General features: G+C 44.4%; 1 protein-coding gene across 1 annotated transcript; it reads left to right on the forward strand.

Annotated features, from left to right (window-relative positions):
* Positions 1–1034: 1034 nt before the first annotated feature.
* NELFB (negative elongation factor complex member B) lies at positions 1035–24591 on the forward strand. Its single transcript, XM_048513307.1, has 13 exons — positions 1035–1217; positions 4869–5032; positions 5821–5920; positions 7159–7389; positions 13131–13316; positions 13889–14001; positions 15202–15304; positions 16766–16861; positions 17133–17275; positions 19081–19187; positions 21002–21143; positions 23749–23857; positions 24129–24591. The coding sequence occupies exons 1-13, from the start codon at positions 1116–1118 to the stop codon at positions 24264–24266; spliced, it is 1734 nt and encodes a 577-aa protein (XP_048369264.1). The 5' UTR covers positions 1035–1115; the 3' UTR covers positions 24267–24591.
* The last annotated feature ends 640 nt before the right edge of the window (positions 24592–25231 follow it).

The raw sequence follows: 25231 nt of genomic DNA on the forward strand, positions 1-25231 counted from the left end.
ACCCTTCCCCAAGGGGCTCAGGGCGGCCACAACAGGTTAGAACAACCATTATATAAATATATTAAAACAGTTAAAGGGATGGAGACCTCCAAAATTACAATTTCAGTTGCTCTGAAGAAAATGGCTGCTTTGGAAGGTGGACTCTGCAGCATTATTCCCTGCAGAGGCCTTCCCCTCCCCAAACTTCATGTTCCCCAAGCTTCATCCCCAAATCTCAAAGCATACCCCAACCCAGAGTTGGCAACCCCACTTTCCACTCTCAATCTTTTTGTTCGGTACATGCAAGGGACAAGGGGGGGTCGGACTGCTGAGGCGTGGGACAGGCTGCAGATGTTAGATTTCTGCTTAAATATTCTTCAATTAAAAATATTTTTTAAAAAATATTTTTAATTTTTTAAAGCAATAAACCTAGCAGGGGCTATCTGTTCTTTGGTGAGTCACTTTGGAACACAATTGTTTGCAAAGTAGGATAAAGTTATAACAAACATTTAACTGTTTTATGTAGATATCCCCAAAATGCCACCTCATAAACTTAGGACTGAGGGGCAGGGTGGGTTTGTAAGAAACAAACAAACAATGGATGTGCTTAAATAAGTGCCTTCCCACACATACATTATTCATCTTTGGACAAAACAGCCTGAAGTTTAATTGGCTTGCCTATGAAATGTAACTAATTTACTGCCTCTTGCTTAAAGAAAAAGAAATATTTATTAAAATATTTATTAAAAGCTGGGTGTAACTTGAAGCCAGGTGAATCCTGAAAGCTTGCATAGTGTTATGCATCACTCGATTGATCCTAAAGTTGTGTTATGTTCTGCTTCCATCCCCCCCGTCCCCCAGTCCATACAGATAATGGTTATTCTGCCAGAACTTGATTTACTGATCAGTAAAATGATGGGGGAGAAGCGGTGTTTGGAAACTGCCCCCCCCCCCCAAAAAAAACTTATCTCACCTCAACGGAACCTTCCGTCGGAGGAACCTTCTGTGCGGGGCAAACAGTTTCCGGTGGGAAGATATAGTTCAGCACACAGCGGTGCTGTGGGGGGACAGCTACTGTGAGGCACCACGGCGGTTGCTCTATTTCGGGGTCGGGCCCCGGAGCCGGGTGCGGCGCCATGTTCGCGGGTTTGCAGGAGCTCGGAGTGGCCAACGGGGAGGACTTAAAGGAGACGCTGACCAACTGCACAGAGCCGCTCAAGGCCATCGAGCAGTTCCAGGTGAGTAGGCCTTGTTGCCATGGAGATGCAACTGAATCCCAAACTGAGGAAGCAGCAACAGCCCCATTTCCTTCCCTTGTTTGCAAGCCTTAATACAGTTCAGAAAGCGGTGCCTCTGAGGCCGCGCAGAGTGCATTTGCCCTTTCTCCTCTTAATAAAATGCAAACCATAGCCCTTTCCCATTATATTGTGCCTTTTGTGTGCAGCTGGTGTAGGCTAAGTGCGAAGGTTTGTTAGTGTGCGCACGTGTGCTCCAAAGTGCTTTCCCTTCCCTCCCTTTAAAATAAGTGCTTATTCAAATAGTAAGATGGCAGCATGGCAGCCAGTGTTCAATGCGTATAGCGAGATCCATTGTGAGATTGAGCATTTTTTTAAAGGAAAAAATTCTAGTTGGCTTGCTAACACTGTAGCTTTACAAAGAACAGGCTGTTGTGTATGACAAAGAAGAGCCGGCAGCAGTTCATAATTGTGTATATGTGCGCATGCAATATTAATAATTATGGTGTTTAGCATTTATATTGCCCCTTCAGTGTTCAGAGTCCTTTTATATACATTAGTCAACAGCCTTGTAATTGGCGGGGAGGGGGGGGGCAGTAGTATTATCTTTATAAGGTAGGTAAGGGACTCTGGCTGACAGAGAGTATCTTGTTTGTTACTGAGATGCTATCTGAATCATCAACATTTAGGATGAACGCTTATTTCCTTAACTGTGGCATGAAACTGACATGTATTTAGTGCATGTCATTCCTGGAATTTATTCTGTTCAGGCACTGACCAGATTTACTTTGCTCCAGCAGTATTAGTGGTTGCATACTCTCTGAACATACCCTCGAAAGAATACTAATGCGTTTTTTGTACCCCGCCATTCAGAGAATCATAGAGTTGGAAGAGACCACAAGGGCCATGAAGTCCAACCCCCTGCCACGTACGAACACACAATCAAAGCACTTCTGACAGATGGCCATCCAGCCTCCTCTTAAAAAGCTCCAAAGAAGGAGACTCCAAGGCAGCATATTCCACTGTCAAACATCCCTTACCATCAGGAAGTTCTTCCTAACATTTAGGTGGAATCTCTTTTCCTGTACTCTGAATCCATTGCTTCAGTGGCCTCATGGTGGTGTATTTCATAAATGTGGCTTTGTCCACGTTATCATCACAGCAACCCTAAGAGATAGTTGAGGCTGAAAAAGAGTGATTGGTTCTAGGTCACCGAGTGACTTCGATGAGTGAGTGGAGATTTGGACTATAATCTAAATACCAACTATGGAACTGAGTGAGAAGATGGATTAAAATATATAATAATATCAGCGTTTCAGCTGTGAAGTGGAGGTGTAAAAATGTGTGTAGCTGCAGGCCAATCATAAACTCCAGATTATCTCTCTCTTATTTATCTTTGTTTCCTTTCTTGGAGAACCAGCAAGTATAGTGGTTAAAATATTAAGATTTGGGGAGGTCCATTCTAAGGTCTCCAGTTGGCCATGAAAACTAGTTGGGAATGAATGCCACCCTGAGTTTTTTAGAGTTAGGACAGGCGAAAATGGAATAGACATGTAAGACTGGTCTCTTTGATTTATGGCTCTGCCGTGTTCTTGGCATGTGGACGAACAGTGAGTAATTAGAATTATAAAAGGCTAATTACAGTGACTAAATTCCTTCATGTTGCTTTATCCCTAGCCACCAAAACATAAAGAAAATAATCAATGGGTAGAGTTTTCTGTGCTCCCAATTTTCCCCAGGCAGTGCCTGATTTGGGGGACAAATTGGTGGCACACTGATTAAAAATCTTTCCTTACAAGCCAATTCAGTCCTGTGTTTTGGAAATCTTCTATAAAGGAAAGCCCAAGTCATGGTTTCCTGGATTAGATAAAAAGGCAATCCATGTTCTGCAGTGAAAGCAGAAATAGCTAATTACCTGGTTGTGTGGGAATTGAAAGGAATTGCTTGAAGCCCAGTTGTAGCAGACGTACACTATTGCCCTTTCAGTGTCCTTTGTGGCAAATTTGGGAATGCCTTTTGAAAAGTTTACTGCGCGCACTAAGCATGCCAGCTTCACTTCCATCCCCCCGCCCCGCGCAATATCTGCTTAATCCAGTAGGAAGTGTTGCCAAATGTATTTTAAGATGTGGAGACTAGCATAGTGTCAGAAATAAAATGGATAGGCCCTGTGGCAATTGCAAAAGGAATCAAGCTGCTCATGTTCCTAGAGAACCCTGGAAGGAGAGATTTTGAGAGGGAGAATTTCCACTAACTACCCTGCACCTCCACCCAAACACGATTCCTTGTTCTGTAGTAAACACAACCAGATCAATTACAAGATGGATCAGTCTTCTGTAAAGCATTAACATTTTTTAATGGGACGTGGCAGTTTAATGAACTTGACAGTTCAAGTGGAAACCAGTGCAGGGGAGACGGTTGGATAATAAGCGAATGCCACATAAGGCAGCCAGAGGAAGACCTCCAGCGATGTATAATAGTGGGAGTGGGAGCGGGCTCTTAACCTTGAAGAGTGAGTGTGGGAGTTAGAAGCACAGTGGGTCTTGTACTTTCAACTGTGAACTATCAAAGATGAGGTTTCATTCTGTGATAAAGTGATGTCCCAGTGCTTAAACAATTTAGTTGTGTGCCTTCTTCAAAAATTAAATGCTTGTAAGATAAAAACACCATATCTGTCCCTTTTGCATTTCATTGCCCTCTGAAATCATTGTTGACTTTTTCCTTCTGAATGTCTATTTGCCATCTAAGATTCACACAACTGACAAAGTGGACTCTAGTTCTCAAGGACTTCTGCCCCGATAAATCTGTTTATCTGACTTTGTTTTTCCTGCAACGGATTGGTACAGCCACCTCTCCTAAATTAGAGAAATCAAACACGGTGTAAATTCCAAATAAGAGATTTGCCTTAGTGGCTGGCTGCAGATTTTGGAAAGCCCTCCAACGACCTTCGCTAACCGTGCTTCTGTGTGCACTCATATATCCTTCTGGAGGAAGGGGCAGAACACATTGCTGTCACACTGCTTTTGCCCCCAGCGCTACTGCCATGGTTAAAAGGAATGCAACATAATCATACTCTGCTCCTTCTCAGCATGAAATGGGTGAATGCTCCGTAGGGGCCTGAGGCATCCCAAAGGCGTCTGGGGGTGATCTGCCATTTCTGATGAGTGCATCCCTGGTGATGAGCCCTGCGTCAAGCTTTGGCAGATGACCCTGGGGAGGTATACCCTCTTGGCTGGAATTTCTGCCTCTTAATCTGGGGTTGGTGCTTCTATAGGAGAGGTTAAGGAACAATGGTCCTTTGCTTGCATACATAGACAAAAATTCTTCAGTTGAAACTCTGAAAATTTAAACTCTGAAAACTGACCCACCCGATCATTCTGAAGTGGGCTCTAAATAACGTAAACAAATAAAAATCCCACACACAGAAAACTAGCAGGAGGCTGGCCTAGAACTTTACTTTTTTCTGTTCTAGTTTTGTACATATTAGGGGACTTTTCCCAAGGGAGCATTTGAGATGGAGCTGTTTCTGTCGCCTCGTGTAAAATAACTTTTGTCCTAGAAAGCCACGCTTGCCAACAAGTTTAGATTGGCCCTCATTGTGATTATTTGGAAGTGCTATTTCCTACCACCTGTCTTAACACCATGTGATATTGACAGACAGAAAATGGCATCCTGCTGCCCTCTCTCCAGTCTGCTCTGCCATTCCTGGACCTCCACGGCACACCTCGTCTGGAGTTCCATCAGTCCGTGTTTGATGAGCTGAGGGAGAAATTGCTGGAGAGAGTCTCTGCTATTGCCTCTGAAGGAAAGGCTGAAGAAAGGTACATTCTTATTATGAAGCGTGGTTCAGATATAATAAATGGCCACCAGCCATCCTCTGGGTTTCAGAGGATGGCTTGTATCCCAGATATACACACGGCGCACTGTGGTTTGTGCTTCTTGCTTATTTGGCCTTCATTCAGAATTCTCGGATGCTATTCCAGGAGCTCGTCCGTGCCCATGTGCCTTCCCATATGACTGCATCCCGTAATAAATTCCTTGGGGGATTTTTTGGGGTGTGTTTTAGCATCATGAATGAAACATGTGCTATAGCAGATCAGTGATCGGCTCTCCAGATGGTCATTTTCTTTAACTTGAAAGCAGCAGTGGGGGTGGAAACAAGGATGCGGACGGATAGGAGGAAGGAGGGCTCTGGCAAACTGCCAGCGAGAGCTGTCAGAATGGTTTGGTTTCTGCTTGCTGTAGACTTGCTTCTCCATGGTCAGGGAGCATCCAAAGGCAGTAGAATGTTTCCAGAGGTCGTGTAAGACCCCAGCTTGTCCGAACTGCTGTTTGCAAACTGTTTTCAGCTCACTGTTTGATAATATTTGTTCCTTTTGGGATATGGTTTAGTGGCCATGGTTGCAGGGGCTGATGGGAATTATACTCCATGAACATCTGGAGAGCCGCAGGTTGCAGACCCCTGGTTTAGTGGCTTGGCCACCCAAATCAACCACGGTTTGGCGAAACCATGGTTTGGAAAATCCAGTTTACAGGTCTGGACCATGGCTGTGTCTTCTTTTCAGATTTGAAGCACTATGTAAACACCCTTTGTTCTTGCACACTCCAGGTACAAGAAGTTGGAAGAGCTCCTGGAGAAGAGCTTCCCCTTAGTCAAGATGCCGTCTGTACAACCTGTGGTAATGTGCGTCATGAAACATCTGCCCAAGGTAGAGAATGCAGTGGCTGCTATTTCATCTTATTTCTTCTGAATCTTATTCAGCACTGTCTTTGTTCGACTTCAGGCACGTGAAATTGTGTCTGGTATAGAATTCTAAGGAGTCTCTTTCATTTTAAAACACATATTTCTAGCTCTGGAAATTGCACAGATGTTTTGAAAACATTTCAACCGAAGAATTGTTTTAAAAGGAAATTCTTTTAAAAATGTCTTGAGGCTGGAAATGAAGTGTTTTGCAGACATAAGGAGGGAAAAACAACGCGGGACTCCATGGAGGAAATGTTTCATGTCCTGCCTGAAAACGTTTTAAAAGGTTTGCGTAAAAGGGGCTACAGAGTGAGATTGGCAAAGTTGAACAAGGTGTCTTCCTTGTGGCATAATGGTTAAGAGCAAGTGCATTCTAATCTGGAGGAACCAGGTTTGATTCCCTGCTCTGCTGCTTAAACTGTGGAGGCTTATCTGGGGAATTTGATTAGCCTGTGCACTCCCACACACGCCAGCTGGGTGGCCTTGGGCTAGTCACAGCTTTTCGGAGCTCTCTCAGCCCCACCCTTCTCACAGGGTGTTTGTTGTGAGGGGGGAAGGGCAAGGAGATTGTAAGCCCCTTTGAGTCTCCTGCAGGAGAGACAGGGGGATATAAATCCAAACTTCTCCTCCTCCTCCTCCTCTTCTTCTTCTCCTTTGTCTCCTTCTCCTTCTTCTTCCAGAGAAGCTGGCCTGCCATTAATGGTCTTGCAGTTGAGGAACCTTTGTTCAATTTCCAAAAAACGCCACAAACGGGAGTTTGCCCAAAATTGCTGTGTCAATTATGCTTTGATTGTTTTGCCATTTGATATTATGATTATTGCTGCTGTTATACTATGTTTGATGTATATTATGTTGTACACCGCCCTGAGCGTTCCTGGAGAGGGCTCTATATAAATTAAAGTACCAATACCGATAGTTTGAAAACCTGTTTTAGGTGGCAACTGGGCCCTTAGGATCTTTCCAGCCCAAACATTTCTTGATAGTAGCAGTCTTGAGAGGGTCGGTGTCAGGGTTTGTAGAGTTCAGTACCTGCTGAGGCTCCCGCCCTGGAAATCCAAGCAACTGTGACTTGCAGTAACGAAAGAGTGACGGAACCAAACAGTCCATCTCTCTCTGTTAAAAGATGCTGTTAGATTCTTGGGCTGATGTTTCCCAATTGGTAATATTCAGCTATCTCTTCTTTCCCCATCTTGTCCCCTCCAGGTTCCTGAAAAGAAGCTGAAGCTGGTAATGGCAGACAAGGACCTGTACAAAGCATGTGCTGTGGAAGTGAAGCGCCAGATCTGGCAGGATAACCAGGCCCTGTTTGGTGATGAGGTGTCTCCCTTGCTGAAGCAGTACATCCTGGAGAAGGAGAACGCATTGTTCAGCAGTGACCTCTCCGTCCTGCACAACTTCTTCAGCCAGTCCCCCAAAATGAGGCGCCAGGGAGAGGTATGAGCCAAGGACAAGAGCTGGTTTAGTGCACTGGAGCATTTAGGTTGGGATCCCTGTTTAACTATGAAACTCAATATCAAAGTGCATGAGACAAAATAGTAATGAACAGGTAGATCTTTAGCATTCATGGCATCACAAGTGATGCTGGCCAATAGAAAGTAATCTCTGGACTGTGGCTAAGCTTTCCCTCAGGAAGAAGAAGAGTTTAGATTTATACCCCACCTTTCTCTCCTGTAAGGAGACTCAAGATAAGAACATTGGAGAACAGCAGTGGAGAACAGCAGTGGGCCAGAAAGGGCTGAGGAGCTCTGATTTTTCTTTACAGAGGGCTTTTCTCAAAGCCACATCTTTTAAACAGTGTATTTTAAACAGGGGGTTTCTCTTTTTTTCTCCTTGTCCTAGGGATGCTGATTGGTGGAGGCTGCTGAAGGTGTGGGGCTTCTCACATTTTTAAATCTTTTCAGTTAGTCTCTGGAACCAGTGGCGCGCGCCTAACGGCGCGCGCAGGTATTTTACTAAATAAGAACATATTTTAAGGGATAGTAGAAGGTATAGAAACCTTAAGAGGGAGGCACTAATTAAAATCAGTATTTGAACATCTAAACAAAATTAGATATGAAGGCAGAAAGCTAGCAGGGGGATGTGGGCTTTCCAGTGTTTTGCACTGAGTGTCACATGTATGACTATCTGCCACTAGGGCAGAAGTCATGAGTGTGCCCTCGCTGCAATGAGCTCCTGGCACTCAACGCAGGCGTTTCCTCTTGAAGCCAAGGTGGCAGACCCAAGGTGAAGCTGAGAGAGGTAGAGAGGGCAACAAACCAGGCTTCTCAGGGACCTAGCAGCCGGGTCCCACCTCCTGCAAGGTGACATCTCTTCAGATGTCATGGAGAATGCGAGTCTGGGTGATGGAGGGTGCCAGTCTCAGGTGGTGGAAGACGCCCCCTTAGATGGGACCCCGTCCTTAGCTGGTGGTCAGAGATCCTCTCGCACTGAGGATACCCCTCGGGGAGGTGGGGGCCTCCTTGTAGTGGGTGCAGATTCGATCATTAGGGAATATAGAGAGTTGGGTTTGTGAGAGGCGTGATGATCGCATGGTGACTTGCTCCGTCTGGTGCTTAAGGTTGGCGGATGTCACTCTTCGGCCTAGCAGGCTGTTAGACAGTTCTGGCGTGGAGTAAGCAGTTGTGGTCCACATTGGTACCAATGACATTGGGAAGTGTAAACAGGAGGTTCTGGAACCTAAATTTAGGCTGTATAGGAAAAAAGGTTAAAAATCCAGGACCCCTGGTGGCGTTCTCCGAAATGCTACCTGTTCCACGCCGCGAGGGCGAGCTAGGCAAGCTGAGATACAGGGTCTCAATGCGTGGATGAGAAGGTGGTGTAAGGCATAGGGTTTCATTTTGTCAGGGAATTGGGGAACCTTTTGGGCAAGGCAGGCCTGTACAAAAGGGACGGGCTTCATTTTAACCAAAGAGGAACCAGGCTGCTGGCGCTCAACATTAAAAAGGTGGCAGAATGCTTTTAAACTGGATCCTTGGGGGAAAGCCGACAGGAGCTGAGGTGACTTCGGTTCGGAATACAGAGTCCATGGGGATGCAGACAGAGAGGGAGAGTTTTTCTAAATCAACCGCGAGACAAGCTTGTGAGTATAGTAATGTGATAAAGGATAGTGTCTACAAAAGGCCAGGAGGGCAAAAACACATAAAATCCTGTTAGGGACAGAGTATAGCATACAAGTGTCTCTATGCTAACAGTAGCGCATTCGACCCAAATCAGAGCTGGAGTACAGAGTTTTGAAGGAGGGACATTGATATAGTGGGCATCACAGAGACATGGTGGAATGATGAGAACCAGTCGGATGCCAAGATATTATCCCAGGTTACAGGCTCTACAGGAAGGATAGGACTTGGCGTATTGGGGGTAGGGTGGCCCTCTACATCAAAGAGAGAAAGCATAGTGTCACATAAAATAGACAATGGGGGGAGCTGACCTTCCCTCTACAGAAGCAGCACTGTGGGATATCAATACCAGGGGTGAAGCTATAGTTTAACATTGTAGGAATATATTATCGTCCCCCCTGGACCAAAGTGCAACAAGAGGACTTTGAGATGGAAAAAAAAAAGGAAATTAGAGAGGCCAACAAAAGCAAAATGTCGTGGTGATGTAATGCGATTTTTAACTATCCCCATATAAAACTGGGAAAACTGCATGTTCAAGGCTGGCATAGTAAGGAGAGAACATTCCTGGATATCCCAAATGACTGTGGCTTAAGGAGCAGATGGTTGTAGAACCAACCAGGGGAGATGTGATCCTAGATCTAATTCTATGTGGGAACCGGGACCTGGTGGAGGAAGTCAGTGTTGTTGAGCTCGAGTAGGGAACAGCCACCACAATGCCGTTGTCAGATTCAGTATCTCTGCATGCGAACAAGTGACAACTACTAATGGTAGTTACATTCGCCTCTTCAGAAAGGGTAGGAAATTTCTCAAAGATGAGGGGAGATAGTGCAGGAAGCTGAAAAGGGGAGAGAAAATCAAGAGAGTCGCAAATCGTCCAAGGTGCTTGGAGAGGTTATTTAAAAACACCGTCTTAAAAAGCTCAGCTGGAATTGTGGTGGGTGGTTCCACAGGTTAGGAAAGGCAGTGCCTAGTCCAAAATGAAAAGCCACCATAATGGTTAAATAAGGGAGGTTGAGGAAATTATTAGGAAAAAAAAGATGTCTTTTAGAAAAAATGGAAGTCCAACTTAACTGATGGTAAGAATACCAGAGAAGGAGAACACAAAATGGTGGCAAAAAAGAGAAGCAAGTTAGCTGTAAAGTGAGGCAAAAAAGGATTATGGGAGGGGAACGCATGGCTGCGAACACTCAAGACCTAGCAACAATATAGTTCTCCAGAGTACATCAAAAGAAGGGAAGCCAGCTAGGGAAGCGGTAGGCCCATTACTAGATGATGAACAAAAGGTGTGCTAAAAGATGACAGGGAGATTGCAGAGAAGCTGAATGAATTCTTTGCATCTGTCTTCACCCAAGAGGAGGTGAGGAACATTCCTGCACCTGAACCAAGCTTCTTAGGAGGCTAATCCGGTGGAACTAAGCGAAGATAGTGGTAGACAAAGAGGGAAGAAGTTCTGGCAGCCATTGATAAACTAAATGCTACCAAATCCGCTGGTCTAGATTTCTCTCATTGCATTCATCCAAGAGTTCTTAAAGAGCTCAAGCATGAAATTACTGATGTTCTCTACATTAATATGCAACTTATCCCTCGAAATCAGGCTCCATCCCCTGAAGACTGGAAGATGGCCAATGTCACACCAATCTTTAAGAAAGGATCTAGGGGGGGCCCGGGAAATTACAGGCCAGTCAGTTTGCATGAATCTGTTCCTGGTGAATTAGTAGAATCTATCATTAAGAGATAAAATTATAAAACATGTAGAAAAAAGCAAGACCTGCTGGAGGAAGAGTCAGCATGGCTTTTGTAGAGGCAAATCCTGTCTTACAAACTTACTAGAGTTCTTTGAGGGTGTAAAACAGACATGTGGATAAGGAGGGACCAGTGGACATTGGTTCTACCTTGGATTTCCAGTGCTTTTGACAAAGTTCCTCACCAGAGACTGTTGGAGAAAAACTTCGGCAATGAAGGAATAAGAGGGGAAGTCCCTCCCATGGATTAAAAAACTGGTTGAGGAACAGGAAACAAAGGGTGGAGTGTAAAATGGGAAGTTCTCTACTACAAATGGAGAGATGTGTTCGGGGAGTGGTGTCCCCAAGAGATCCGCTTTGGGACCAGTGCTCCTTTAACTTATCTCATACAAATGACCTGGAAGTAGAAGGGGTGGGTAGTGTGGTGGCCAAGTTTGCAGATGCTGATACCAAATTATGTAGAGGTGGTAAGAACCACAAAGGGATTTTACGAAAGAAAGAGCTGCAAGCCGGACCCTTGATAAATTAGGTGAGTGGAGCCCCAGAAAATTTATGGCAAATGCACAGTCTCAATGTGAAGCTAAATGTAAAGTGACGGGATGCAACATAGGGGCAAAAAATCCCAAACTTCTGTTATCATTAATATCGCTACAGGGTCAGTGCTATCAGTCAGCAGACCAGGAAAAGGGATTTAGGCGTCTTAGTTGATAGTTCCGCTGGGAATCGTCAACTCCAATGCATGGCAGCTGTAAAAAAGGCAAACTCTATGCTGGGGATAATTAGAAAAGGAGTTGATAATAAAACTGCAAGGGATTGTTCTCTGCTCCTTATATAAAGCAGTGGTGCGTAACCGCGACTTGGAGTAATTGCAGTTCAGTCCTGGTCGCCACATCCTCAAAAAAAGGATATCGAAGAGGAATAGAAAAAAAAAGTGCAGAGAAGGGCAACGAGGATGATTGAAGGATTGGAGCAACCTTCCTTATGAGGAAGAGGCTGCAAGCGTTTGGGACTTCCTTTAGTTTGGAGAGGAGACGCCTGAGTGGGGGATATGATTGAAGTCTATAAAATTCATGCATGGGGTAGAAAATGTTGACAGAGAGAAATTTTTCTCTCTTTCTCACAAAATACTCAGGAACCAGGGGGCATTCATTGAAAAAATGCTGGGGGGGGAAGAATTAGGGACTAATAAAAGGAAACACTTCTTCACGCAACGTGTGATTGGTGTTTGGAATATGCTGCCACAGGAGGTGGTGATGGCCACTAACCTGGATAGCTTTAAAAGGGGCTTGGACAGATTTATGAGTGAGGAGAAAGTCGATCTATGCGGAGCTACCAATCTTGATCCTCCTTGATCTCCAGATTGCAAATGCCTTAGCAGACCAGGTGCTCAGGAGCAGCAACAGAAGCAGAAGGCCATTGCTTTCACCTCCTGCATGTGAGCTCCCAAAGGCACCTGGTGGGCCACTGCGAGTAGCAGAATGCTGGACTAGATGGACTCTGGTCTGATCCAGCAGGCTAGTTCTTATGTTCTAACATAAGAACATAAGAACAAGCCAGCTGGATCAGACCAAAGTCCATCTAGTCCAGCTCTCTGCTACTCGCAGTGGCCCACCAGGTGCCTTTGGGAGCTCACATATAGGATGTGAATGCAATGGCCTTCTGCGGCTGTTGCTCCCGATCACCTGGTCTGTTAAGGCATTTGCAATCTCAGATCAAGGAGGATCAAGATTGGTAGCCATAAATCGACTTCTCCTCCATAATCTGGGGAATTCAGATTAGCCTGTACATTCCAACACACATCAGCTGGGTGACTTTGGGCTAGTCAAAGTTCTTCAGAGCTCTCTCAGCCCCACCTACCTCACAGGGTGTTTGTTGTGAAGGGGGAAGGGAAAAGAGTTTGTAGTGTCTCTTTGAGTCTCCTACAGGAGAGATAGGGGGGATATAAATGCAACTCTTCTTCCTCCTCAATCTGTGTCTGCCATTAAGTTACAGCTGATGTATGGCAACCCCATAGGGTTTTTAAGGCAAGAGACATTCCAACGTGGTTTGCCATGGCATGGTTGCTGCATGGGCTGAGAGAGTTCTGAGAGAACTGTGACTGGTCCAAAGTCACCCAGAGAGCTTCATGTGAGAGTCTGCCAGTCTTAACCACTATACCACACTGGCTGTTGACACTCAATAAACAAGTCCTGTGATGAATCCAGATGTGTGTCTGGCAATTATTTTGCCGGGTGTTTTAATTGGCATTTTTGAAAGAAAGTCGTTGCTGTGGGAAGGCGCTCTGACACCGGCGGTTTCTTGTCTCTCTGGTGTACAGGTGGTTCAGAAGCTCACGCAAATGATTGGGAAGAACGTGAAGCTCTATGACATGGTCCTCCAGTTCCTGAGAACCTTGTTCCTCCGCACTCGGAACATCCATTATTGCACATTGCGGGCAGAGCTCCTGATGTCACTGCATGACTTGGATATCAGCGAGATCTGTACAGTGGACCCCTGCCACAAGGTACGATCACCGGGGCAAAGTGGAAGCCACGATTGCTCTCCAAGCTGCTTGTGGGCGCCAAATACCCGTGCTCTGAAATGATACTGATGTAGGGCCTCTTTCTTTCCTAAAATAATTTCTTCTCCAGAACAGGGGTGCAATGCATTTAAGAACCCCTCAGAACAGGGGTGCAACACATTTAAGAACAAAAGCCACGAAATCACACTTTATAATAAAAGCCGTAAACTAAATTGATGTTTCAAAGTCATAGCTCACTTTTGTTTGCTTTCAGGCAGCTATTCCTAGAAAGCATGTGTTAAATCAATCTTGGCCACCCACCATTTAAATCACTTTCAGCGTGCCTTGCTGTTTTTTAGCCAATCAAATGTTTCAACACAACTTCTTTTGGCTAATGGAAAAAACTTCCCGAGCTATTGTACAGCACATGTAACGAATACTGCTTCTGTTTTATTTATGTGACTCGTATTTCGTAAACCGAGTGATCTCTGTCTGATTCGGGGCACTGGGAAATTTTCCACTTCAAATATGAAACTGTGAGCGAATTCTTTCTCTCCCGCTCTTGTCCTTGACAGTTTACCTGGTGCTTGGATGCCTGCATTCGAGAGAAGTACGTCGACAACAAGCGAGCTCGAGAGCTTCAGGGGTTCTTAGATGGGGTGAAGAAAGGACAAGAACAGGTCTTGGGGTGAGTAATTTGAACAGATGGCTCAGCCTGGGTTTTACACTATACAGAACATCCCATTCTGCTGAAATTCACAAATCAACACCTTTCATAGGACTGGTTCAGTGAAGGTTTTGAATTGCACCAGAGAATCCTTTATGGGCGAGATGTTTCTGGGGGTGGACATAGGGTCAGTTCTGCTTTGCCATGCATTCCACTTATAAGCAAATGTCTTGTTCCAGCAAGCAGTGGAGCTGGTTAGCTTAGAAACAACTTACAACCAGAGAGACAGGCGAGCTTCTAGAAAAGGCTATTAGATACAGCACTGAGGAAAGGAGATTCGTTGGGAGAGGAGATTGGATTTCTTCCTTTACAACTCATTTCTTCTGTCATCTCTATCAGCAGAGTTTAAAGCGGAGCTACTCTGGTGAGAAGGTCTATAGTCTTCTTGAACTCACTGCAGCCTCCTATCACACTTGGAAAAGAATACTCTCCACGCAAGATGTTCTTTCCATAGGAAGGTTTTACTTTAGCAGTTGCAAGGTTACACAAGTCTATGCTATACAAGACTATAAGACTATACAGAACTCTTCAAGAACAAAGTTGAACACACACACAGAACTTAGACTTAGCATATACAAAGCATTCAACAAGCTATCCCCTCCCCCCGCCCCTGCAACAGCTTCTCATTGGTCTAGAGTCACAGTTGAACTCACCAATCATGTTAAAGGTTAACTGCCACCTAGATTGACTGTCTCCGGCCTTTGAGTTGGGCAAACTTCTGCTAACTTGAAGATGGCCCTTTTGTGAACCTTTACTCCCTTTTTTTAATATCATGACAATATCCCCATTCCCCTGCCATCATCTCCCTCTCTCTATTCTCCAACAGTTTCCCTCCTGTAAACCTGGAGAATCCCCCAGGTTTTCACATCTCTAAATGTTAGCTTTGTGGCACAGTTTCTGTATCTGCTTGGGGATGAGATCTTGCCTTTATGCACTTGCCTTTATGCAGTTATAATGTAATTAGAAGTGGACTATTTGATGTAGCCAAGACCAGGTGCTGTTTTGCTGATGTTAGCATTTCAGGTTTCCTGTACGATAGACTGGGATAGTGAATCAACTCCAGCATGCCAAAATCAGGCTTTCTGGCAATCTGAAATCATTTCCTTGCTCAAGTCATGAACCTTCCAGTTGTGTCATTTTGTTGTTTTTATCCTCTCTAAGGGATTTATCCATGATCTTGTGTGACCCGTTTGCCATCAACACCTTAGCACTGAGCACCATCCGTCATTTACAAGAGCTGATCGGGCAAGACTTGTTGCCCAGGGTGAGTCTGAGAAATCAGAGGCCCAGAACAAAAGACTGTCAATGAATGTCCCTTAAGTCAAATGGATGGGTGGCCCAGACTAGTTCTGTCTTGTCAGCACATGTGAACCCTAAGCAGGGTCAAGCCTGGTTAGTCCTTGGATGGGAGGCAACCAAGGAATATCAGTGTCACAACCCAGAGGAAGGTAGTGATAAACCACCCATGTTTGTCTCTTGCTTTGAAACACCACCTGAATCAAATGTGATCCAAAATATCTTGCCTGCACTGGCTTCTGCTAGAATTCCGGATCATCTTCAAGGTGTTGGTTTTAACCTTTGAGGCACTCCACGGTCTGCGGCCTTCATATCTTAGGGACCCTCTGTCCCCATATGTCCCTGTTCGACCTCTGTGTTCGGCAGAGGCCTCCACAATACGGGCTGGCCTCTACCCGGGCCAGGGCCTTTAGTGGTGGAACACTCTACCCCCAGCCATCCAGGTCCTGTGGGACCTAGAACAGTTCTGCAGGGCCTGCAAGACGGAGTTGATCTGCCCAGCCTTTGGGGAGGTTGGCCGTTGAAGGTGCCGTCCCCCGCACTCCATATTCCACCTTGGGGGCTCGCCCACATTATGCCGTCCACCTGATGAGTGCACTGTTTATGTGATTTTAGGACGGAGGTTGGAGCTGGTTGTTATCTACGTTTTAACTGGTAAAACTGGTATTTAACTGCTAAAACAATAATGTGATTGTTTTATTGGTTGTACACCAATAAAAGCCCAGAGCCCTTTGGGGATGAGGCGGTATATTAAATCTCATTCATGCATACATACATACATACATACATACATACATACATACATACATACATACATACATACATACATACATACATACATACATACATACATACATACAAACAAACAAACAAACAAACAAACAAACAAACAAACAAGTTGGACCCTGGTTGAGAACTGAGGGTCAAGAGAGAAGGCTTCACGGTTGTGGAGCACATCCATAAGCAACTAACTGCAGTCCTGAGCAGAGTTCCACCCTTCTAAGACCATTGAAATCAATAGACATAGAATGATGCAACTGTGCTTAGGATCACGCTGTAAGAGGAAGATACGTGGCAGAGTGGCATTGCACTCAGGCCATCTAAGGTTTCAGTCTCTGGGGTTTTTCAGTTAAAGGATCTTAGGAAGCAGGTACTGGGGAAGATCTTCCTGTGCTTGAGATCCTGGGAAATCACTGCCAGATTAAGTAGGCAGTTCTGAAATAGACAAACTAAGTTTAAAGCAGCATTGTATTAAAGGAAGGGTCATGACCCTGAAAACCTAAGGTTGGAGGGCTGGGAAAGCTCTTGGAATGCTGCTGTCAACATAGGGCAGGGTAGACCAACAGTTTGTCTTGGCGTAAGGAAGTTTCATATGCTTAGTTACCTACAGAGCCTTCACAAGAGTGTAATTTTGGTTTTAAATCTTCAGGACAGCCCTGATCTTCTGCTTCTGCTGAGAATGTTGTCGCTGGGGCAGGGAGCCTGGGACATGATCGACAGCCAGATCTTCAAGGAACCCAAAATGGTAAAGTGCCATTTGTAACTTTTCCAGTTGTCTACATTGTCTAAGGCCAAACTCTTGCTAAAGCTGGGTTGTCAGGCTGCCAGTAGAAGCTCACCTGATTGCATATCTTAAAACACACACACACACACACACACACCAGCTTGCATGGAGAAAGCCAAAATTGGAAAGAAAGCTAAGCTACAACCCTTCTTCCTGGTATGTTAGCTGGCAGGTTGGTTTTCTTTGAATAGAGGCACATTCTGTAATCTGTCTTTTCTTTTCTGCTCCCAAGGAAGTCGACCTGATTACCAAGTTCTTGCCGACCCTCATGTCTTTTGTGGTGGATGACTACACGTTTACCGTTGATCAGAAACTGCCTTCCGAAGATAAGGGCCCCCCTCTCTACCCAAGTGCCATCCCTGAAATGTTTCCGAAGTGAGTTGTCTTGAGCAGTAAGCCTTTAACAACAAAGTGGTTCGTTAGCCAAGACTCACCTTTCTCTGTAATCTGAAAAGATGATGATGAAGAGGAGTTTGGATTCATGCCCTGCTTTTCTCTTTTGTAAGGAGTCTCAGAGTGGCTTACAAATGTCTTCCCTTCCTCTCCCCACAGCAGACACCTTGTCAGGCAGGTGGGGACGAGAGAGTTCTGAGAGAACTGTGACTAGTCCAAGGTCATCCCGCAGTTTTCATATGTTGAAGCAGGGAAACAAATCCAGTTCACCAGATAAGCATCCACTGCTCATGTGGAGGAGCAAGGAATCAAACCCTGTTCTCCAGATTAGAGGCCACTGCTCTTAACCACTACGCAACCCTGGCTCTTTTCTGCTCCTAAGGAAGTCAAAGATGCATCATCCTTAGATAGAAATAACACTTAGCATTTGTCACTGCTGGAGTAGGTTTAAAGCACTTTGTGCACATATGTCCGATCCTTGCAGCATCCCTGTAAGAGATGGGGAGAACTGGGTTTTGGCTGAGAGACGCCTTGAATACATACTATAGAAAGGCAGGGTATAAATACTTTTAATAAAATAAAATAATAAATACACTATTATAAAGAACAACACATAGATCAATGACAGCGTGTAAAAATCCGATATGTATTTACACATTAGAAATGTACACGTTGTGAAATGTGATCCATATACATTTGTTGCAAAACTACAGCATAAGAGACAACAAAAATATACTGTAAAACATCTGAACAACGTATCCCAGGAATCTGGTATCATATTCTGTTTTGAAATCAGAAAGCCCTTAATCAGAGGGCTTCCTTATGTCAGTTGTGGTCAGTATAACCCGGGGGTTGGGAACCCGCGGCTCGTGAGCCGCAAACGGCTCGCGAGCCACAAACAGCTCTTTTGACCTCGTGGTGCGGCTCCCAGCCCCTTCCTGGCCAGCGTGGGGAATTCCCCCGCCGCTGGGAGAGAAAACAGCAGCATCGGCCACCGCCGGGACATCACCCACTCCCAAGCAGGGGACTTGGGGAATCCCCACCCACCCGCCCGCAGAGGCGAGAGAAGAAAGCAGTGTCGGCCACCACTGGCTTACGCTCCCTGCTGAGCAGGGAGAGTGGGGAATTCCCTCCCCAGAAGGGTGCGGCTCCATTAATTTTCTTTTCCGGGGGAAAATGGGTCCAAATGGCTCTTCTGAGTGTAAAAGGTTGCCAACCCCTGGTATAAACAAAGGTACATCAGAGTATTCTGTATGAATTTCAGTGGGAGATTGCAAAGAGCCTGGCGCTGGGGCCTTTGAAAGACTGACTTCTCTGTGCTCATCAGTTGAGATCTTACCAGATCCCTTTCTCAGTGCCCCCACCACTGGAAATTAGGCAGGTGTTCAGCAGTGACAGAGTCTCTTAGGTAGTTTCACTTGCATTTATGGCACCCTTTTCAAAGGGATGTTCACTTGGAATTGTCTGTGTAATCATTTAGATTCCGAACAAGATCTCTCTTGTTCACCTGAGCCTTTGTTGCTTTCAGTTGCTGTGTGAATTCTGCTTTTCTAGCACTTCTGCTTTCTTATTCATTGAAATTTTTATTGTTAATGGGCTTTTTGATGTATCTGTTTCTATAGTTTGCAAGCTACTTTGGTTGAGCTTCTGGTAGAAAAAGAGCATATTTATTGTTTTCAAAATATGTGGATTTCATAGCCAGAGTGAAAAAGGGTTTTCTCTGTTTCCTTTATGCAAGTAGTAAACGCTGGAGCTCAAGTCCTCCCTCCCTCTTTGTGTGCCCACAGATGCTTGCAGGAGTACCGAATCGCCTGCGAAATCGGGCTGTACTATATGCTTCATGTAACTAAGCAGAGGAACAAAAATGCTCTTCTCCGCTTGCTTCCATCTTTAGGTGAGTTGATTTTTCAGTGATCGGATCCCTCGTTTCCAGCAAAGTATGTTCAGAAATGAGCTTGTCATTGAGCTGAGCCCAGTGCTGGTGGCTTTGGTCATCCTTAATTCTGAAGTCTTAATTTTCTGCATTTGGGTACATAAATGTCTCGATGTCCAGATCATATCAATCCTTGTGAAACTCTTATGTCTGTTTGAAAAGAAAATAAACTCCATTGCCCGCCCTTCTGGTTCCCTCCATACATCCTTTAAACTGAGTCTCTGCATTAAATTTGTAGATTATTTGGGTCATTTATTTTACTTATATTTCCCTTTTGTTTTATCTGCTTTCCTATCTACGTCAGGTTCTCCTATTCTGTTAAAGTCCGCCAATATAACCCAATGTTCATTTGTATAATATAACAGTTTATCTAACAGTTCTTCATAATATTTCTGTTTGTTTTTACTGGGTGCATAAATGCCAACCACCAGTAATTTAATCTCTTGAACTGTGATTTTCTGCTCCCAGATTTCTTGCCCCTACTTCCGCAAATATTAATTTTGAGCTTAAATGTTTTTTCAGGTATAGAGCTACTCCTCATTCTCTTTCTCTTTTTGAGTTGGCTGTATGCATTAAAATTCCCAGTTTATCACATTTTAAGAACTTTGCCTTACTTTTTAAAAGTGTTTCTTGTATAAGTTATGTTAATATTCAGCTGTTTTAAATAATGTAATACTTTTTTTTCTTTTTGGGGCTGAATATAGCCCATTCACATTATAAGTTAACTCATTCTCTATTGTTCTTAAATAAATCAAATTCAACAATCAAACAAGAGAAAGTAATAGTAAGGAATGACAAATAAAGTAGTTATAGTTAAACAGCCCCCGAAAGAAAATTAACCACTTACTCTTTAATAGTCAGTTACTGTTCAATATTTTTACTCCGTACTCTTTAAAACTGTATCTTTCAGCTTGCTAATTTAGTACTGTGTATGTCTGTTTCTCCCCGTTGTTCTTCATCTTTACTCATTTCCAGCTCTGACTTGTCTCATTTCCGTCACATAAGCACTCCCTATCAACTCTCCTTCAACCATGCACTCTCCACCTCTCCCTTAAGCTCTTTAAGTCTCTTCAAGCTTTTCCTTCTCTCTGTCTCACTTCCGGCCTATACGCTCATAGCAAGTTATTTTTCTTGTCTGAGTCCTTTAAGCTCTCGCACACCCTAATGACATCATTCATGCTTGTCTTGCTGACTTTCTCCACTCCTTCTCTGGTCTCTCTTCCTCTCTTTCTTAAAGGTGCCGTGTCCTTTTTTCCACCCTTTTATTTTCTTCTTTCTTCACCCTTCTTCTTCTTCCCAGTTTTTCTGCACTTTTCCCTAAGCTCCAAACCTTATCCACTTTTCTGTGAACCTTTCTTTATCGGACCTCTCCTACCTCTATAATCGTTTGGTTCACAGGATGAAGTCCCGGTAAGGCAATAACAATTCTTACCATTCAGCACAAAGGAATTATTTGGCAGGCTTTTGTTCTTACTTTGAGTGTTAAGACTCCGTTATTTCTCTTTGTCCAGTTTTTCTCTTATTTTATGGAAAGTCAGGACCATGGAGCTTTCCAAGTCCCACTACTCCCAATTCTGCCTCTGGACAAGATCGAGGAGTTCTGCAAGAGACAGTATTTTATGTACCATACTTTCCCCTTTTTTCCAGGAAGGTTTTTCTTGGTTTAGGTTATTCTCAAACCCTTTGTAGTTAGTGAGGTTTCTCTCTACAAAGGAGAGACAAGCAGCCCTATTTAGGTCCTAACCCGGAAGTCTGTGTTCTTTGGAATTTTGCAGCAGAGACCTTCAACGACCTGGGCTTCAGTGACATTTTCCTGCACCTGTTCACCGGTAACCTCACCCTCCTTGCGGATGAATTTGCGCAAGAGGAGTTCTGCACCAGTCTCTTTGACAACTTCTTCCTTGCTGCTTGCTCAAGGTAACATCCTGTTTCTGAAACAACCATGCTTGACGTTGCTGGATGTGAGAAAGTGCCACAGCAATTGGGCACCTTGTTGTCAAAACTGAAGCCATTCAGGTAAACAAACCAGCAGGTTGGTAGATGTCCAAGGAGGATTCCAAGCTTCTGATCAGCTGCTTTATCCACACTCTGTGTGGAGCTGCTCAGATGGAACCTGCAATCTTAACAATGCTCTCCTGGGAGTAATCCCCATTGAATCAACCTGAGTAGCCCTGGTTAAGATTGCTGTCTGAGGAAGGAGGCTGAGTCTGTATTTAAATAGGGTCACTTGAGATCTAATTGGCTCATTGAGTCACCTGACTTCCACTGGACTGAAACCTGCAGTACACACTGTGGCCTGCTACAGTGGGGGTGCTCTATCACGGATTTCAGTCACCAATTCCACCTCTACTTGCAAGCTGTGTAGGGAGTCATTCCAGCGGTTAAACCAACAAGTTATAGTCCACAGGCCACCCAAGATAGTTTTCAAGGTCAGTTGGCAATGTCTGCAGTGTCTTAGTATATAATCCTGACAGAAGGGGCCTTGAGTATTTTTTTTGTCCTAACAGCAATAGCTGTACATGGGTTAGAAATGGTTATTAATATCAGTGATAATAGTCATCAGTGCTTTTGAGGGGGCTGTACTATAATCTGTTCAAAATTTATGCAGACACAGCCTAAACACAGGCAAGGATATTGTCCATTATATTCTTTACTGAAAAATTCAGCCACTGCAAGAAGGCTGTAGCTGATGAAACTAGAAATAAGTACCTTAATTCAGTTGTTGACTCATGTTGCAGAGCTGGTTTGATATATAAACTGTAGAGATTTTTAATAAGCTATTATCTAGCATTATAGATGACAGTCCCCTACCCTTTCTGATCACAGTGATGGTAATAGTTTTCTGTATAATAATTTGTATTTTTCTCGGAGAGATTAAAAAATATTTTCGTTTCAGAAGTTCATCAGTTTTCATTTTATTCATTGTTTAATCTTATTCACATTCATTATTGCATTCTTTTTCCCCCAGTGATTTCACTGGGAAAGCGTCTGCATCATTTTCATGTTCCTTGAGCTCTCCTATCCTCTCTGTCTGACTGCCACTTGAACCTTTTCTGGTGTTGATCTGTTTGATTTTGATGACTGGAAAGATACAATGTCAGTTTCATATTGCCTGCTTTTTCCTGTTGTCCCTGAACCATATCATTAGCACTAGTGGGGAAAAGCTGAAACAAATGTCATTCACTCATCCATATTCTCCTAAATTTAATTACTCTAACAAAGGTATCGAACTCTCTCTTTTTTGTTTTGTTTTGGAAACAAATACACCTCCCAAATTGTAAGCAGCCATTTTCTTTCCACCTTTTTTTAAAGCTCAGAATTTATTACTACATGCAATGAATCACTTTGTTTTGATAACATGAAAGCTTCACATTCTGCTTTAGCTGCAGTATAAACAGCCAGTAGAGGCAATAAACTAAATTGTACTGCCCAGGGATAGTGTATAGGAGACTTTACAAAAACAACAGCAAAAACAGCTTGTCATTCTATAATACCGTGTTCACCCTGAAAATAAAACAGGGTCTTATATTAATTTTTGCCCCAAAAGATGTGTTAGGGCTTATTTTCAGGGGATGTCTTATTTTTTTCCATGATTTTGCGCCCCCCCCCCCATGTGACCAGATCAGCTGCGCCAGGGAATCTGTAAGTAGGGCTTATTTTTGGAGTAGGGCTTATATTTCAAGCATCCTCCAAAAATCCCGAAAGATCATGCTAGGGCTTATTTTGGGGGTAGGTCTTTTCAGGGAAACGGGTAGTAGTTTTCAGTATTCCTTTCAAAACATGCAGTTTACAGTAAAACAACTGAACATTTGAAACCAGCAACACTAGTTTATCAGTAAGGTATTCCTCCTACAGTTTCCAGGATTTTTGTTCTTTCTGCTGTAGGCGTAGCTGGTCCACTCTTTCTTCTCTGCATCATGATCCCGTTCCAAAATTAGTTCTTCTCCCAGCAAGAAACTCTCAACACTACAAACCCAACAGCCCTGCAGACTCAATACTTATCTCCAATTTGAAACTTCTTTCCACCTTGAGGTTCTAAACCAGGGGTCTGCAACCTGCGGCTCCGGAGCCGCATGCGGCTCTTTCGTCCTTGTACTGCAGCTCCCCGTAGCTTGGGTCCTCTCAACCTCCTTTGGAGAGTCGCCCTAAGGGTTAATGGGAAAGAGTCCCCATTCCTAGAGAGACACAGCCTGAGACAGTTATCCCAAGCCACTTCCGGCTTTCCTGTCCCAGCTGCCTGGTTGGCCAATGACGGTGATGTAGCACTTCATGGATTTCATAACACACTAGAATTGTTTATACAAAGCATAATGGTAACAAAACAATATATACAGTGTTATTTTCATTTTAAATGTCAAAAAGTATTTGCAGCTCGAAGCGTTTTCTTTTCCGTGGAGAGCAGATCCAAATGGCTTTTTGGGTGTTAAAGGTTGCCAACCCCTGTTCTAAACAGCCCTTTGTTGTGTCATGGTTGGACGAAGGCTAACATGACTGCCTCTTAATTCCTTCTGCCGCTTAACAGGAAGGAAAACGTCCACAGGCATGTTCTCCGGCTGCTGCTTCACCTGCACCACAAAGTGGCACCTGCCAAGCTGGAGAGCTTGCAGAAGTCTCTGGAGCCTACCAAGCAGGTAAGGGGGCGGCGGGGGGGGGGGGGAGAGAGCGGAACTGCCAGTCTGAAAGTCCAGCAAATGCAAGCAGCAGTTTTGTTCAAAACAATGCCTGCTCTGCCCACGCTAGTTTGGAGCCTGAGATCATGTCTGCGTTTGGGCACATTTCCACTCTGAATGAATGCATGTGTGAAAAACACCCCCACTAATAGCAGTATTTAGCTTCCTGCTTGTAGCAGCTGGGACAAAGTGCGGTTCATGCTTTTTAAAAATAAATCTTCTCGTTGCACAGAGTGGCGAAGCTGTGAAGGAGCTGTACAGCCAGCTCAGTGAGAAACTGGAGCTCCGCAAGCCCAGCCCAGCCCGGGTGGCTGATGCCCCGTCGATGGATTTGTCTCTACCAACAGTCCCAACCCCAGTTCCTCTCTAAGACCGGCCTTCCCTGATCCCGCAGAGGGAAGAGCCAAGGATGACGAGCCCACCTCTAGTTTGGGGCACAGCCTGAATTCCTCCATGGTCTCTTGGAAGCTCTGGAGGCTGCTGAATCTCAGTTCTCGTCTCCTGAAAAGGCTGCTCTGCCGTGCAGGATGCTTTCACGGGGATAGTTCAGTAGATCTCTTTTTAAAGGCTTGGGATGCCTGACAACCAAATACAATTTCTTTTTTTTAATGGTAATTTAATGAATGACAATGATTTGTAGAACTTTGTTTCTCTCAGCTAGGGTAAAGAAATAAAAATCTTAAAAATCGCTTGCATAGTTTTGTACTTTGCGGCTTATTGCTTCCTCGTTGCCGATTCCTCCCTTTTGGTAGTCCTGCAGGACTTGGCTGCTGTACGCTTCACGGCCTGGAGGGTGATCTGTCTAGTGTAGTATTGTGTACTCTGACCGGCAGCCGCTCTCCAGGGCTTCTGGCTTTCTCAACACCTTCTGCTTAAGACCTGTTTGAGATTCTGTGACTGGAGAAGCCAGTGACTTGACCACAGACCTCCTGCGTGCAAAACATGTCTTTATGTACAGAATTTTGGCATTAGAATAGAAATCAAATGCCAGATCACCTAACCTTGCTGTGCATGGGCGAGGACTTCCTGCTTCTCTTCATTGTCGCTGAGGCATCCCCCTCCATGTTCCACCTCCATACACTGTGCAGAGGCACAAGACTGCTTCAGAGGCTGGGAAATTCCTCCACGAAGATGAGCCCCACAGAGTCCTCTTGCATGGAGGAGATTTCAGGTACTGCTTCCTAGCCCAGGTCAGTGGCTGAAAAGCAGTTAACCAGCCTACAAGCGTCATGGAAATGCTTGGTCAAACGCCACACCATTTGTCTGTGGGGCTTATCCAAACTGAGATGTTTCAAGTGTCCAAACCAACCCTTATATCTCTCTCTCTGTCCTTCT

Source organism: Sphaerodactylus townsendi, linkage group LG12, assembly GCF_021028975.2.
Source record: "Sphaerodactylus townsendi isolate TG3544 linkage group LG12, MPM_Stown_v2.3, whole genome shotgun sequence".
Taxonomy (NCBI): Eukaryota; Metazoa; Chordata; class Lepidosauria; order Squamata; family Sphaerodactylidae; genus Sphaerodactylus; species Sphaerodactylus townsendi.